At 51.6% G+C, this 17,458-nt stretch overlaps 2 protein-coding genes across 2 annotated transcripts in view; one reads left to right on the top strand and one right to left on the bottom strand.

Moving 5' to 3' along the window:
* The window catches only part of CCDC9B (coiled-coil domain containing 9B), a 43,479-nt gene extending 34,804 nt beyond the window's left edge, over positions 1 to 8,675 (top strand). Inside the window, exon 14 of the mRNA XM_054171669.1 lies at positions 7,365 to 8,675. The gene's annotated coding sequence lies outside the window, so the exon portion shown is untranslated. The remainder of the gene's footprint in view (positions 1 to 7,364) is intronic.
* A 7,182-nt stretch (positions 8,676 to 15,857) lies between these two features.
* On the bottom strand, positions 15,858 to 17,100 carry LOC128898340 (putative transmembrane protein INAFM2). The gene has a single exon (XM_054171809.1). The coding sequence runs from the start codon at positions 16,871 to 16,873 to the stop codon at positions 16,409 to 16,411; it is 465 nt and encodes a 154-aa protein (XP_054027784.1). The 5' UTR covers positions 16,874 to 17,100; the 3' UTR covers positions 15,858 to 16,408.
* Positions 17,101 to 17,458: the final 358 nt, after the last annotated feature.

Below are 17,458 nucleotides of genomic sequence, written 5' to 3' on the forward strand. Positions count from 1 at the left end.
AGAGGAGGCTCTGTAGATGCTGGGATTGGAGCATCTCTGTGAGGAGTAAAGGCTGAGAGCCGGGAGGAGAGCAGCCCCAGAGGGGACTGAGCAATGCTTAGCAAGAGATAAAGGGCAGAGGGCAAGAGGCTGGGGCCAGACTCTTGTGAGTGGTGCCCAGGGACAGGACAAGGGGCAGTGGGCACAAACTGGATGCTAGATGATCTTTAAGGTCCCTTCCAACCCAAACCAGTCTGTGATTATATGATTCTGTGATCATTCTGCGCACTTAGAGGGCAGCAAGATGAAGCACTGCACCAAGAGCTGTGCTTTTTTTCCTTATCATGCAGAATTACACATTTCTTTTTCCCTTTGTGCCTAGCACCGTGGATTCAGGTGCCCAAACCACCCTCATTATTTGCCTCCTCTCACCACTTGAGTACAATCCTTAAGGAATGGGTACTCCTGAGGGAATGGCCCAGAGAGCAGGTGGGAGGCTGTGGGTGGTGCTTCACGTGTAGCTTTTAAGAGCTGCTCACACTCGGCTGCAGAGCCTGAGCTCGACTGCACTGAGCTGACGTCAGCCACACACAATTCCCAGATTATCCCACAGCAGCAGGTGGCAGGAGGGGGTGGTTTCACCCTGTGGTACCACAAGTTCTCTGTAGATGAAGGACTTCATGTGGCAAGGTAAATGGCTTGTTATGCAAGCCTCCAGGAACCATAGAACTGTAGGGGTTGGAAGAGACCTTTGAGCTCATCAAGCTCAGCTGCTCCCCTGGAGCTCACAATGCCACTGCTGCTGCTGAGCCCCTGCCACTAACCCACACCCCTCAGCACCACATCCAAGAGTCTTTCAACACCCCCAGGGATGGCAACTTCACCACCTCCCTGGGCAGACTGGGCCAGGCCTTGACAACACTTTCTGGGAAAATTGTTCCTCATGTCCAACTTGAGGCTGTTTCTTTTTGTTCTGTCACTTGTTCCCTGCCAGAAGAGACCAACCCCTGCCTCAGTCCAGCCTCCTTTCAGTAGAGCCATAGGGTCTCTCCTCAGCCTCCTTTTCTCCAGGCTAAACAACTCCAGGTCCCTCAGCCATTCCCCATCAGCCCTGTTCTCCAGACTCTTCCCTGGCTTTGTTGCCCTTCTCTGGCTCTGCTCCAGCCCCTCAATATCCTTCTTGGAATGAAGGGCCCAAAACTGACCCTAGCATTCAAGGTGTGGCCTAAGTAAAGGTGGACAATCACATTCCTAGAGCTGCTGGCCACACTCCTGCTGATCCAGGTCAGGATGCCATCAGCCCTCTTGGCTGCCTGGGTATACACTGGCTCATCTTCAGCCAGTTATCACTCAACACCCCCAGGTCCTTCTCCACCAAGCAGCTCTCCAGCCACTCCAGTACTGAGCAGCTCTGTCTTGGTAAATCCTGGCCAGCTGGAGACCTTTGCTGGGTTCTGTGTCCGTGGCACCAGCAGACATTGTACCAGGGAATGTCCTGAAGTGCCTGGTGGAAAACAGGAGCGAAGTCTGGGCTGAGAATCCAAGTTATACAGACTCTGAGTGACAACTGTCCTGGAGGACAGAGGGTTCACAGCAAACAGGGAAGAGAATTAATGCAATCAGGACCATAGCATATGACCAGCCTTGAGGAGAAGCATCTGGTGGGATGTGCCATCTTGGGTTGTCAGGACTGGTTCATAATTTCCTGCCAGGAGGTAGCAGGTAACAAACATCACGGATTCATAGAATGTGTGGATTGGAAGGGACCCTCAGAAGATCATCTTGTCCAACTGCCCCTGAAGCCAGCAGAGACATCTCCAACCGGAAGAGGTTGCTCAGGGCCCTGGCAAGTTTCTCCTCGAATGTCTCCAGGGATGGTGCCTCAACCACTTATGTGGGCAATTTGTTCCAGCGCCTCACCACCCACATTGTGAGGAACTTTGTCCTAATGTCTAACTTCTCAGTCAGACAGTATTGGTTTTCCTGTTGAAAGACAGATTTAACAAATTTCATGCCTGTACCAGAACTGTGTCTCCTTCAACCCTTCCTTTTCCACCACCCCCAAACTGGAGTGCTGGTTAAACCTCTTCTGCACAAAAAATGTTAATGGGGTGGTTTTAAAGACTGGGGATTCAGTTTGGATGTGCTGCAGTCACTGACAAATCACCGTGGAAGCAGATGGCAGGAATGCCACCTGCCAGCCCCAAAAGGTATTTGAAAACCCCAGACCACTAAAAAGTTCATCTTTGTGGAGTTCCCCCGCTAGCAGAAACTCCTCCACCAGCTCATGTCACTTGCTGCCATGGATGTGCCCTCTGTTCCCAGATCTCACATGTCCCAAAGCTCAGTGGGTGCCTGCAGCAACAGTGAACATCAGTGATGGGGGCCTGCAAGAAAGCTGGGGAGGGACACTTTATAAGGGCATGTAGTGACAGGATGAGCTGGGAGAGGGGAGATTTAGTCTGGAGATTGGGAAGAAATTCTTTACAGTGAGGGTGGGGAGACACTGACACAAGTTGCCAGGGAGGCTGTGGCTGCCTCCTCCCTGGAGGTGTTCAAAGCCAGGCTGGATGAGGCCTTGAGCAACCTGGACTGGTGGGAGGTGTCCCTGCCTGTGGTAGGGGGTTGAAACTGGATGATCTTGAAGGTCCCTTCCAACCCAAACCACTCTGTGATTCTATAATATGCTCTCCACCTGCCCTGCTCCTGGGTTTTGTGGAGACCATCTGCCCCCTGTGCAGGGGCAGATTTCACTCTCCACCACAGATGCTGCTCACCCATTTCTGCAGAGCAGCTCCTTGCAGCATGTGGGTTTCACCAGCTTCCACTGCTAATGTCTATTTATGGCACTAAAAATCTCCAGCACCTTCAAACCAGTTGGAGATAGAGTGCAGAGAGTGTGGTGGGGCTTTCATCCTTTGCTTCACATAACAAGGAATAAATATTTACCCGAAGTGCAGGACTGGAATCCCTGGAGAGTGGCCAACAAGTCCCAGAGAAGTAAATGATACACAAAAAACACAGAAGCTTTTCCCTGAAGTCTCCTGAGAAAATTAATCCTAACATCTTTAGAGAAACTGCAGCTGGGGGTAGATTTCCAGAGCAGCTCCAGGGAGCTGACCTTGCAGCTCTGGCTGACGTAAAGAGGAGTGAGGCAGGCAGGGCCTGAGTGCCGCAGGAGGAGCGGTCGGAGGAGGTCAGCTGTCTGATCCAAACCAGCACCAAAAGTTGGGGCAGGAAGCAGTGCAAGTGGAAGCCAACACTTCTCAATATAGCTATAGAGCTACTGAAGGACCTATCAGCTTCCTCAAGGTTCAGGGGAAGCAGAGAATTATTTGGTTTGAAAGAGACCGCTAAGATCACTGACTCCAACCCTCAACCCAATACCACCATGGCCACGAAGCCCTGTCCCCGTGGCCACACCTGTCTTGAACACCTCCAGGGTCAGTGATTCCACCACCTCCTTGGGCAGCCTGTTCCAACGCTTGACCACTCTTTCAGCAAGTAAATTGTTCCTTATATCCAACCTAAACCTCCTAAACCAAGGCAGGGTCACCCAGGAACACACCCAGATGGGTCTTGAAAGCCTTCAGAGAAGGAGACTTCACAGCCTCTCTGGGCAGCCTGCTCCAGGGTTCCAGCACCCTTACAGCAAAGAAATTTCTTCTCATCCTGATGCAGAACTGGGACAGAATACATAGAAGAGAATACATAGAATAAACCAGGTTGGAAGAGACCTTCAAGATCATCGCGTCCAACCCATCAACCAATCCAACACCACCTAAACAACTAACCCACGGCACCCAGCACCCCATCAAGTCTTCTCCTGAAAACCTCCAATGATTGCGACTCCACCACCTCCCCAGGAAGCCCATTCCAATGGGCAATCACTCTTTCTGTAAATTGGCTGAATGCAGGACTTGGCAGTTATCTTCATACCTCTGGAGTGATGGGAGGCCCTTCCTGTGGCATGCCATGGGAAAATACTGCTAACATTGGATGTCAGGGATTATGTGAGACTGGTTCTGGAAAAAAGGACTGGAGAGCCACAGAGAAGGGCTCCAGGGATGCTCAGGAAGTGTTTGTTTAGTCTAGCAAAATGAAGGCAGCAAGGAGGGAGGTGGGATCTCTATAAATACAACAGGGTAGTGAACACCAGTGAAGGAGGAGAAACAGTCGAGCCAGAAAACAAGACTGGTGGAAGGACCAATGTTGTGAGGGAGCCCATAAATGAAGCTGGGAAATTTAGAAAGAGATTGTTACCTGCAGAGGGCATGTGGCTTGGAAGCATTCCATGGTTGAAGCAGGGATTCTTCTCACCTTCAGGGCCTGACCAGCATGCTTTGTCAGGGACTAGAATCATAAAGGTTAGAAGACACCTCTAAGATGGTTGAGTCCAACCTTCTACCCAACCTCCATGACCTCCAGACTAGGTAGAAGATGCCTCATGATCTTACAGGTCTTCTCTCTGGCCTCACAGTGCATGCTGGAACGGCAGATAGATAGAGACACTTAAACTAGGGGACAAAAGGTGGTGTGATGATGCTTAGCAGATGGTATCTCACCAGAATGTCTGAGTGGTTTGCTAAGAATGAAATTCTCTCTGGGAGCTCTGGACCTGTCCCAGGGGATGCCCAGCAAAACAATGCCTTCCAACCCAGGCAGAGGATGGATAGCACTAGGCTCAGCTGAAGAAAAAAGGGCCAAACTGCATTCAGCTGCAGTCTTCAGGAACCTCCTGTACATCCACCCTCATGATGCGAGGTGTAACCAGTAGCTTCTACAATGCTAGCTTGACTGCAAAAGTCATCCCAGTGATGTTCTATATCCAGCCAGGTGCTGTCAGGCTGGGAAAGGCAAGGCAGATAATGTCCAGTTCTGGGATCCCCAGTTCCACAGAGACAAGGAACTACAGGAGCGAGTCCAGTGGAGGCTGGGAAGATGCTGAGGGGCCTGGGGCTTCTCTGTCAGGAGGAAAGGCTGAGAGACCTGAGGCTTGTTGAGCCTGAAGAGCAGACTAAAGGGGATCTGATCAATGCTTCGCAAGAGATAAAGGGTAGGGGCAAGAGGATGGGAACAGGGACTTGAGGGTCAGGAGAGACAGGGACTTGCTGGACAAGGTACAGCAAAGGGCTACATTGATGTTGAAGGGACTGGAATATCTGAGGAGGAAAAAGACCAAAAGGATTGGGGCTTTCTAGGCTGGAGAAGAGCAGCCTGAGGGGGATCTCATCAGTGCTGATCAATACTTCAAGGGTGGGTGCCAGGATGGGACCAGGCTTTGTTCAGTGGTGCCCAGGGACAGCACAGAGGGCAGTGGGCACAGACTGGAACATCAGAAGTTCATCTGAACAGGAGGAGAAGCTTCTTTAATTGAAGGGTGCTGGAGCCCTGGAGCAAGCTGCCCAGAGGGTTGGTGGAGTCTCCATCCCTGGAGAGACTCCAGACCTGCCTGGACGTGTTCTTGTGTGACCCTCTCTAGGTGACCCTGCCTTGGCAGGGGCATTGGACTCAGTGACCTCCAGAGGACCCTTCCAACCTCTGCCATCTTGTGATTCTGTTATAATCAGCTTGTCTTGCATAAAAAAGAAGCCTGTAAAGGAATCATGTACAGACACAGTCACTGATATCTAATAAGGAACTGCCCTGAGATCAGACGTGACGACCTGCAATAATCAATGCCACCCACAGCCAAGACTCGGAGCCTATTGCTGGAGACATTTTTCACAGCCATGTGTGCAAGGGATGGGGCTGGCCATATCCTGCTGCCAAGGGGGTGCTCAGTGCTGCAGCAGCACACTCTGGGGATTTAATGCTACTGGGAAGGGCCAGGAAGGAGATTTTGAGTTGTACTTGGTGGTCCAGATACTGCAAAATGATCTGCCAGGTCTGAGCTGCTCCAGGGCCAGCTCTGCTTGTTGTTGGCTGTTTATCATTAAGGGTTTCAAGGGTCTCAGTGACAACCCAGTGCTCTGGGTGCTGGCAGACCATTCTCCTCCCTCTTCTACAACACTATCCTTACAGCACAGGCACCTTCTCTCTGTGCACAAGTGAGACTGCACAGCCACAGCTGGTGGGATCTGAATTCATTACTTCTCTTACTAATAAGACACAGTGATTAGCATGGAGGAAAGAAGGCCTCAGGGAGACCTTACAGTGGCCTGCCAGTACCTAAAGGATGCTGGGAAGGGACTTTTTACAGGGGCTTGTAGACACAGAATGAGCTGGAAGAAGGGAAAGTTAGTGGAGATTAGGAAGAAATTCTTTACAGTGAGGGTGGACTGGACTTTCTCCAGTAGTTCCCTGTCTCTCTGGAACTGGGGAGCCCAGAAATAGGACCCAGTAGTCCAGATATGGCTTCACTAGTGCAGAGAAGAGGGGGAAGAGAACCCTCCCGCAACCTGCTGGCCACACTCTTTTTCATGGTCCCCAGAAGAGGGGTTTGGTTTTCTGGCCACAAGGGCACATTGCTGGCTCATGGGCATCCTGTTGTCCACCAGCACTCAAAGGTCCTTTTCCCCAGAGCTGCTCTGCTGAGCTGCTCTCAGTCCCAGTCTCTACTGATCCATGGGGGTGTACAAACACACATCACCTCTCCTGCCTTCATGGAGTTTGATCTGTTTTTAATCTCTCCCCTCTGCCATTTTTTTTGGAGCCTTAGGTGCTGAAATCTGTGTCAGCAGATCTGTGGGTTTAACCACGGATGCAGGGAAATGCCAGCTCATCAGATCTGAGCAGCACCCAAACAACTGGAGGACAAAACACGTCTGCCTTTGCCAATTAAAATCAACCTCTCTGGGTCTGGAGGCAGGTACAGGACAGCAGGCTCCTCTCATAGGTTAGGTTTCTCTCCAGAGAAAATGGTGTACACCATCCCTGGACGTGTTCAGAAAATGAATAGCTGTGGCACTTTGGAACATGGTTTGGTAGTCGTGGGGGTGTTTGGCAGAAAGCTGGACTCGATGATCTTAGAGGTCTTTTTCAGCCTTCAGGATTCTATAATTCTGTAGGTGCTGTATCCCCAAGCCAGGTCTCACAAAAGAGTACCACAAAGCCCAACCCCAAACCAGCCCCTCCTCTTACTGAGGCACAAAACCATGTAAAGATTACTGCTCTTGAGACAAAAAGGAGAGAGTAAAGTTGTCTTACCTAACCCAGAGGAGGATTGGGAGCATGTTTCATCCAGACTTGGAGGCTCAGTTCATCCCCTGGGCCACAGAGTCCTCACTGCTGCCCTGGGATGTAGCAGCTGGGTCTCTGGTGGCTCTCGAGCAGCTCCAGCCCTGCAGGAAGGTCAGGCTGAGGTTCAGCACATTTTTCATTTACTGCTCAGCAGTTCCCTGAAGACTGCTCATCCCACTGCTGTCTCTGCTCTCCTTTCACAGGATAATGTGCTGAAGGTGGTGGATGAGAAGAGGAGCACAAACTTGTCCTCACTCTTTGATCTCCTATGAAACCAGCTTTCAGCACCTGCCTTGTGCCCTTCAGTACCATTCACTACACTTGGGGTCTTGCTTCATCTCCCCTCACTCAACTGTTTTGGCCTCACCCTTCCCCATCCCGATCCTGAAGGACAGGGAAGGCTGCACACCCCCAGCCTACGAAGGAGACACCATCACTTGTGCTTTGTGTTTGTTTTGCCTCTACTGCAGCTAAGTGGCAGGCCAATGACACCTTGACTGGATGCACTTTAGTTTGTTAACTAATTCTGTTTTCAAGCTAGGATGCAGGTCTCTAGCCACACTCCCCCCTTCCCTCCCACACAGGCTGACAGGGGCTGGGGGAGCTTCTCCCTGTCTGCTGGGTAGGGAGCAGGAGCTGGGGTGAGGGATGGTGAACTTGTGGTTCAGCAGGTGGGTTGACAAAGGGGTGTTCAGAGCAGTGTTGTAGGTGGCTGAAGTGCTGGCAGAGGGGTGCAGTAGTGCCACAAGCTGCAGGACACAAAGGGGACGGAGGAGTCTTCACTTAGCTGTGTGCTGCAGGTGCTTTTGACAAGCACATCAGCATCAGGGCTTTGAACACTCTGGTCTAGGGGAATGTGTCTCTGGCAGGGGGGTTGGAACGAGATGGTCTTGAAGGTCCCTTCCAACCCAAACCATTCTGCCGTTTTATGATCTCAGCCTGGAACAGCCTCCCTCCTCCTGTGGGATGTGGCAGGACACAAGCAGCAGCAGATCAGCAGGTCAGGAGGCTGGGCTTTCTGCTGAGGTGGCTGCTGGAGGAAGCACAGAGCTCAGCAGGACACCCTACTCCCTCCCAACACTGGCCAGGCTCCAGCAGCTGTGGATGCCTGCCGCTCCATGTGCTAAGCAGGACAAGGAAGGCAGCACAAATGCAATTGCCTGCTTCTCCCCTGCACTGCACAGAGGAGTTTGCAGCAGGACCCAGGCTACACCAGAGCTGAACTGAGGGGAATCTCATCAGTGCTGATCAATACTTCAAAGGTGGATATCAGGAGGATGGGACCAGGCTTTGTTCAGTGGTTCCCAGTGACAAGAGGGGGAACTTCTCTGTTTTAAGGATGGTGGAACCCTGGAGCAGGCTGCCCAGAGAGGTGGTAGAGTCTCCATTTCTGGAGAGATTCCAAACCCGCCTGGACATGTTCCTGTGTGACCCTCTCTAAGTGACCCTGCCTTGGCAGCAGGGTTGACCTCAATGATCTCCAGAGGTCCCTCCCAACCCCTAGCATTCTGCGATTCTGCGATTCTGCAAAGGCCTAAAGCTTCCTGCTGAATGCTTTCACCTTCCTGGTTGTGCCTTTCACAGCCCTGTGCTGGATAAGGTGGGGAGCAATTCCCCTGAAAGGTCACACATGGAACCTGCCTTACAAGACACCTTTCAAATCAGGGATCTGGAAGAGCAATCACAAGCATAAATGTGCCAAACTGCCAGCTGCCTGGAAGGCCAAGCAGCAAAGAGAGCTGCAGCAAGTAGAACCCAGCTGAAGCGTGGCTGCCAGAGGAGGAGTTAACTCAAGCTGTGTTGAGGGGAGACCTCATTGTTCTCTGCAACTCCTTGAAAGGAGGGTGGAGTGAGGTGGGGGCTGGTCTCTGCTCCATAGTATCAAGTGGTAGAAAAAGAGGAAATGGCCTGAAATTGTGGAGGGGAGGTTTAGGTTGGACATGAGGAAAAAATTCTTTCCTGTAAGAGTGGTCAGGGGATGGCACAGGCTGCCCAGGGAGGTGGTGAAGACCCTATGCCTGGAGGTGTTCAGGAAATGCGTGACCATGGCACTGTGGGACATGGTTTAATGGCCATGGTGGTGCTGGGTTGACAGTTGGACTAGATCTTGGAGATCTTTTCTAACCCAAACAATCCTGTGCTTCTGACTCCTGACTAAATGCAGAGCACAGAGGGTATTGCCCTCACCTTGAAGTGCTGCTCTAAAACTTGAAGCAGGAGTAAATAAACGTGTGGATAGCTGTCAGTGAAGATGTATCTGGTTTCATTGCAAGACCTATTTGCTAACCAGAAGAGCAAGATCCTTTGGAAGAAAGGGTGGCAGGTGTGGACAGAAAGGGTGGCAGGTGTGGACAGAAAGGGTGGTAGGTGTGGACAGAAATGCTGTATGCTGCTTTAATAAACAAATATTTGCACAAAGCTTGTTTCCCCCCCGCCCCTCAAACCATGGATCCATATGAGGGACAAGCCTGAAAATTTCCTCTGCTGCCCAAATTCAGGAGAGTTTACTGGCTTCAGACCAGGTATTCTCAAGCAACAGAGTGTGCATGTTTTATCAGTAGAAACATCTTCACCCCACCCAAAGCTCAGGCTGGGTATCCAGCAGACAGAAAAAAGCCAGATTGTAAAAGTGCTCCAAGTCCTGGAGATCTCCATTGCTGTTACAGACCGATTTTCCTTATCTGACTGGCTCAAAACCTGCTTACAGCTGGTTTATTGTTTCAGTTATGATTGTTTTTCATTCAGGCAGGCTGAGTCCTTACCAGCACACACCAGAAGCTGCCTTGCCTCATGGTCCATATAAAACACACCCTCAGATCGAGAGGTTGTGGCACCTCAGCAGCACTTGGGCACCCAGCCAGGTAGAAATTTTTACACTGCCCCTGCTCCAGCAGCTTGGTTGTAGAGATGAAATTCTGCCTGCAACTGTTGTATCTTATCCTCGTTGAAAGGAAAACCGTTACTTGTCCCCCATTCCCTCCTCTTCTTTTTTCTCCTGCAAAGCCAAATCATTTTGCATTGAATGATGCTGAGGAAGGACTGGGTCTGTTCCAAGCTCTGGGGATGGGACTGTACAGATAGTGCCTATTCTAAGTCTTTTTTTTTTTCCCCCTGCTCATTAACACTTTGCTCAAATTGACTTTGGTTGGTGCCTGGATTGCAAGTTTTCAGAAAACTGTGGCTATTTCTTCTTTATGGTGATAGAAAAGATGAAAAAGCTGAAAACTCTGATGTAGAAGGAGTATTTATATGAAATAAAAGTTGTCATGAGTCATAAAATCTCCAGTTTCTTAAGTCTTTTTCAGTCCCACATGTGGAGTTTTCTGAACTGAATCAGTAATCTCTTGCTTTTTAGAGCAACAGCTCCAATTTAACTTGCTTACCCCTTAGGAAAGTGCTCAACTCTTGGGCTAGCTCAGCTCCCTCACCCAAAAAGCTCACTGCACTAATGACTTCAGAGAGGCATCAAAGCCTTCTCATTGCCATAGCACTTCTCATGCAAGCAAATATGACAGCAGCTTGCAAAGTGCAAAGTCATCTATCTACAGAGGTATCCGATTCCTTCCAGCAGAGGTTGGTAGCTCAGGGCCTTTGTGGAACTTATTCTAGATCTTCTGCACAACAGGAAAGCACCAGAGACTCTTGAGCTGTAAACCCTTTGAACCAAAGGAGCAGCTTGCAGCTAGACATCTTGTTGGCAAAACTGACCACCAGTTTCAGCACAGCAACTCTGTGGCTAATATTAATGAAGTCATGGAATGCCAAATTCTCTTTAGGTCAGAAGGGATATTTAAAGCTCATCTGATCCAACCCCCTGCAGGCAGCCTAGACAACTCCAACTAAAGCAGGTTGCTCAGAGCACCAAACAACCTGATCCGGAATGTTTCCAGGGATAGGACATCTCCCACCTCTCTGGGCAACCTAGGTCAGGGTCTCACCACCCTCAGTGCCAAGTTTCTCCCTTCTCTCCAGTCTGAATCTCTTTCTTTTAGTTCCAAACCATTACTCCTTATCCTGTCACAACAGGCTCTGCTTCCCAGCCTTCTCCTCCGCCCCTTTAAGCACTGAAAGGCCACCAGAAGGTCTCAGTGGAGCCTTCTCTTCTCCAGAACTCTCCCCAACTCTCTCAGCCTGGCCTCAAAGCAGAGGAGTTTCAGCCCTTGGATCATGTTTGTGGCCTCGTCTTGACCTGCTCCAACAGGTTCGTGTCTCTCCTGTGCTGAGGACTGCAGAGCCGAATGCAGCTCTCCAGGTGAAGTCTCATGAGAGCAGAGAGGCAGAATCATCTCCTTTCTTGATTCAAGATTGATTTCAGACGTGAATCAATTCCTGTACAAAGAGATTGATTTAAAAGCCCTCAAGCCAAGGACAAAACCACATCTGGATCAAGTTGGATATACTTCAGTTTCCAACTGACAACTCCTGCAGGAGGCAACACCACAAGGTCTTGACAGAAGTTCCAGCTTTCCATTCCCATCTCAACCAAGGTAACACCTGCAGCAGGAGCTCACTCCACAGACCACTGACAAGGGCAGCCCTGTACAGAGCCTAGAAAGAGAAATCACAGGAGCATTCACTAATCTGCCACACCAGTTCCCCTCCAGATAAAACTGGTTATAGCAGCAGCCTAAAGCTCAACTTGCATTATTCGGCAATCTTGCTGTGTAAAGCATCAGTAAGGTCTTTTTCACTTACGAGGAAAGCTTTTTAAGTGAATTAGAGGCACAGAGCAGGAGCAGGGTACAGCAGAGCTGTGAAGTTCAGTTCTCTTGGCAAGGTTGTACAACAGCAGCTCTATCAGTTCACAGCCTGAAGGACGCTGCAACTACTGACTGGCAAGGCCACTGTACTGGGAATTCCATGGCAGGTTCCTGATCACACCAGCTTAGAGCAGTGATACAACAACTGTCAAGACATGAAGCTTTCCCAAAGCTGCCTCTGAACACAGGTGAAATAGCCCAAAGTCAAGCTCCACCTCCCTAGCTGTATGGGAATGATTAGTTCTTGCATCATTCCCCTGTTCAGCACCTCCAGGACTTGCAGTAGGCTACCAGTAACACATCCCCTTTTGGGCAGGACCCTTTCCAGAGCAGTCCACGAAGACTAGTTTTGACTTCTCACTCCAACCTCCTTTCAGATAGCTGTACAGAGCAATGAGGTCTCCTCTCAGCCTCTTCTTCAGGCTAAATAATTCCAGCTCCCTCAGCAGACATGCTCTGCAGACTACTCCCCAACGCTCAGAGCAGCCAGGCTGTGAACTGATAGAGCTGCTGTTGTACAACCTTGCCAAGAGAACTGAGCATCCCACACTTCCAAGTTGTGAGACTCTCATTAACTTCCTTCTACCACTAAAATAAAGACCGCAATGTTTCCCTCATGTTTACTTACCTTCCTCACCAAAATTGACTTCCAGACATCTCCCTCTTTCACAGATCTGCTCACACACAATTCTGTTTGCATCAACAGCTTCTGTGGAACTCAAACAATGCTCACCAGCAACACCCAGGAAATCACATTACAAACCAGGAGGCTTCACCCATTTCCATCTAGGAATGACAGACTGGTTTGGGTTGGAAAGGACTTCCAATATCATCCAGTTTCAACCCCCTACCGCAGGCAGGGACCCCTCCCACCAGCCCAGGTTGCTCAAGGCCTCATCCAGCCTGGCCCTGAACACCTCCAGGGAGGAGGCAGCCACAACCTGGGCAACCTGTGCCAGTCTCCCCACCCTCACTCTCAAGAATTTCTTCCCAATCTCCACTCTACACCTCCCTTCTTCCAGCTTAACACTTTATCTGCCCTGATACAATTCCACTACCAGAACTGATCTTGCTGGCTCTTTTTGAGGAGCAATCAAGGGAAAGAGTGAATTGGAGCTGAAGTAATACAACAGATGAGGAGACAGTCTGCCTTTTAAACCTCAGCTTCACCTGAGATTGGTGACTACACCATTTTAGGGCACTAAAAATTTCAGTTCACATGCAGATGACTCTGTCAGAACAAAGATGGCAACAAGATGCAATCATTCTCACTCCAAGGTGACAATCCAGCTGTTACTTGTCGCAGCCAACCTACTTCCCAAGAAATCCCTAGTACCCTGGATTTCAAACACACTGCTCGCACCTAGAAACCACCCCAGACAAACCATTTTTGGTACTAGAAGTATTTGCAGTGCACATAGTCACTGATTTCTGGGACAGTCTGTCATGAAGAGAGCAGCAAGCACAGAGGCTGACAATGGCAATATCTCCAAAGGAGCACACTTGGCATACAGAAGACTAGCTAATTCCTGGCTAGGGCAAGGGTGTAGAAGAGATTTTAGCTGAAGAATTTAGGTTCAAAAGGGAGAACAATGCTGCCAAAATCACAGCTCCCAGCAGCCTGCAACCCTTCTGCACAAACTTTCCCGTCACATACTTAGTACCACAGCAGAGAAGTGACAAGATGCTCCAAAGCCAGTTGTAACAGGTACAGAAATTTAAGTGTTTCACTGAAATTCCAATTTCCCAGCAGAGAAGAAGATGCAAAACCAGAGTCTGGGAGCTCCTCAAGCTTGCATTTCATAGAGGAACAAAGACAGCCACAACAATCTCCTTACTGCCTCATCAACTATTTTTAGCACTCAAACAGGAGGCAACAGACAGCAGTGGGACTATTCCCTTTGACAAACATCTGAATACTGTGACTGCCACCAAATCCACCAGCCAGGTGAAGAGCTTGAAGCTGTTCCTGCTCCTGAATTCACAGCCCCGCTCTGCAGCCCATTTAGCTCAATCCACTTTCTTTCCTATCTGCTCTCCCAGCCATGCTTGATTAGTCTTCTGAGAGAACTTGTATGGAAAGTGAGAAATGCCAGGAGTCTGAGTGCCTCCAGTGTACATTGGCTCCACCAGAGATCCACCAAGTCCAAGCTGCAGGCCAGAACCAGAGAAATGGCTGTGGTAGCTGATTTATGGTTGGACTCGATCTTAAAGGTGTTTTTTCTAACTTTAATGATTCTGTGATGCTGTGAAATCCCAGCATCTGTGTCATTCCACCTTGCTTTTCTTTATCTCCAAAGGGTCTAACAGTTAAACACAAGCTCTGCTCCCTGGAGATTCTTCCCCTTAAACACAAGCTCCACCCCAGAGATGCTACCCAACTGGTGCTGCTTTTAGTACCGAAGCCAAGACACAGACTAAACTCAGCTGGCACCAAACAACGGGCCTGATGTGTCTCTTTTTCACTCATCACTCCCTCAGAGAGCTGTGGAAAGCCTTTCACTCTGCAAGCAGAGAGGTACACGAAGGAGAGCAACCTTAGCAGGACCCAGAGCTACTGCCCACGTGTGGCAGCCCCACCCACAGGCCTTAACTTGCCACAGATCTAACTGCCAAGGGACAAAGTCATCCACTGCCACACAGAGCTACCCCCAGATCTGGTAATGCTGCCAGGACACCAGCAGCCCAGCCACTGCAGGGCGTAAGCAAGAAGAATTTAGAGGCAGCTCAGGAGGTAACAGGGTGGCAGGGAAGCCACCTGCTAGAGCCACAGCTTTTGGGCTTGCAGCATTTTCACCAGCTCCTCTACCTGCCCTGCAGGAGGGTGGCAGTGATCACACAAATGCTTTGGACTAACATTACTAAATACTGGTATTTTTTCTTTCCTTTCCACCAGCCAACCTTCTTCTCTAGCACATTAACACCACAGACTCCTCTGCAGGCTCTCCAGAAGATGGAAAAGGAGGGTGAAAGCTCACACCCATACCATTCCCCCCACTTAACTTCTGTCTGGGAGCCCTCTACTCCTGTTTCTCCCTTCAAGAGATGCAGGCTCAACACACCACCGCTAGTCCTAGACATTCCCATTTAGGTACAAAACAGCTCTTTCCCCCTCTCAACTTTAAACATTCCAGTGCTGTATTTTACACAGCACCTTTGTGATGTGCACAGCTTAAATGCCTGCATCTCCTCAGAGCACATTTTTGTCCCTCAGCAGAAGGAATCTGAACTCCAGGGACCCGGAACAGCCTGGCAGCCTCACAGTTAAGGCATTCAACCAAAACCATCAATCTGAAGAGCAGCTGCTATGATCAAGAGGTCTCACAGCTCCCCAGGCAATAGCCCATGTCCTCGGTCAGGTAAAGCCACAATTTTTGCACAGCTCATCCATAAACACAGCTGCAGAGAACATTTCTGCAGGCTACAGGGCAGGAAAGCATTAAACTGGGAGCACTGCCTGTTCCAGGGCACATCAGGAGCTGGATGGCACAGCCTTGTCTCCTGATACCACCGCCTCTGGGATGCCACCAAGGTGCTGGGAGATGTCTCTAAGATCAGTCACACTACGCAGGCAAGAGCAGAGATAAAAGAGCCAGGAAACACCCTGCAGCACACCCACCAAAGCTGCCCACCCATGCCTACTGCAGCAGCTCCAGAGAAGAGAGCACCAGATCTGGGTTTAGCTTTTCTGCCAGGGAAGATCAAACCATTTGCCATCACCCATGCTGAGCCATCATCAGTGGGATTGAGGCATCACAGAGGCTCCTCCAGCCTCACCTAAGGAGATTAATGACAAATGAATCGACATCATCAAATGCCACAGCTGCCCTTTAGCGTAGGCAAACCACTTTTGCTACCTGGAGAGCCCACCCAGCTGGGCATTCCTCCCAATCCACCCACCCCACCACCCAAGAATACATGCTGTGTTGCCGAGACTTTCATATTGGGAAAATATTTTAATATAGTAAACAAGTCAATTTACCTTCCACATGGTTTTTAAATAAGTTTATGCTCATCGTTAAACAAAACTGGACTTGTTTTTTTCTTTTTACTTAAACAATGGTTTACAGCCTCTAAATTCATCATGTTCCCAGCTGGTCCGGTAAATAGTGAGGGATCTGGGACAGGGATATCCTTAGGTAGGTGGCAACAGTGGCAGAAACAGCAGAGGAATTCGAAGGGGGAAGCCTAGCCCTGGACAGAAAGAAGAACGCAGCCGCAGAATCCCCTTTGGTGGAAAAATGGGGGGGGGAAAGGGAAGCCACCGCAGTGGCACCGAGGCAAAGTCCGGGTCAGTCTCCCGCCTGAGCTCCTCGGGGCTCTCCCGACCCCATCCCACCTCCGGCAGTCCCCCGCCGGCCTCCATCCTCCTGCGGGCCTCGGCGGACATCTCCCCCGGAGTTCGGCCTCGGCCTCCTGGGCTGCAGCGCGACCGCTCCCCGCTGTCCTCCCGCAGCGCCTGGGGCCGAGCGCTGCCGGCCGCCGCCTCAAGGACTCCCCGGCACCCGGTGAAGCGCGGCGGCAGCACTGTCCCCCGCGTCCGGCTCGGCCCCGGGTGGCGGCGGCTGCGACGCATCCGGGCGATCGGTGCGGGCGAGGCCGGGGGGGTCGGGGCCCGTCCGCGGCGGCGCTGGCGGAGCCTCCTGTGCTGGGCCGGCCCCGGCGCCCGGCGCTGGCGGCGGGGCGGCGCGGGGCTGCGCGGACGAAGAGGAGGTGGCGGCTGCGGCGGGGCCGGGGCTGGAAGCGGAGCCACCGCCGCCACGCACCGGCTGCCAGATGAGGCTGTAGTAGACGGCGAGGACGATGGCGGCCAGCGAGACGGAGAGGACGTAGGCCAGCACGGTGGCCAGGCGCACCCACTTCTTGTTGGTCTTGGCCGCCATGCGAGCCTTCTTGTCCCCGGTGTAGGTGGCGGGCTTGCCCCGCTCCGCCCCCGCCTCCTTCTCCTTCATGGGGGCCCGGCACTTGGCCCGCGGCTCCGCCGACCCCTCCGTGGTGGGTGCGGGGAGTGAGGCCCAGCTCGGCTCCGCGCCGCTCAGTCGCTCTGCTCAGGACATGCCGCTGCCCGGGAACCGCCGCTTCGGTGCCGCTGCCCACCCGCACAGCCGGATCCCGAGCGCTGCCCGCGGCCCGCGCCGCTGCCGGCAGCTCCGCTGAGTCGCGGGCGGGGGCTCGGGGAGGGGCTTAAAGGGGCAATGGCCGGGGGGAGGGTGGCGGTACTATGTACCCCGTGGCCTGGTCCTGCGTCCGTCTCCGTGCCCGGCTTACTGGAGCCCCCCCTGTGCCCTTAGCTGCCCACCGAAGCCAGCGGTAGGTCCGCGGGTGAGAGTGTCGCGGGGCCCTGCGCGCCGTCGGGCTGCAGTGCGCTTCCTAAACCTCAACCAGGGCAACTGGAGGGGCTTGTCCTTGTGGGGCAGTAACCCCCTGCACCAGTACAGGTGTGGGGTGACCTGCTGAGAAGCAGCTCCAAGGAGAAGGAGCTGGGAGTGCTGGGGGACAACAGACTGACCGTGTGCAATGTGCTCTTGTGGCCAAGA

Source organism: Dryobates pubescens, chromosome 22 (genome assembly GCF_014839835.1).
Source record: "Dryobates pubescens isolate bDryPub1 chromosome 22, bDryPub1.pri, whole genome shotgun sequence".
Taxonomy (NCBI): Eukaryota; Metazoa; Chordata; class Aves; order Piciformes; family Picidae; genus Dryobates; species Dryobates pubescens.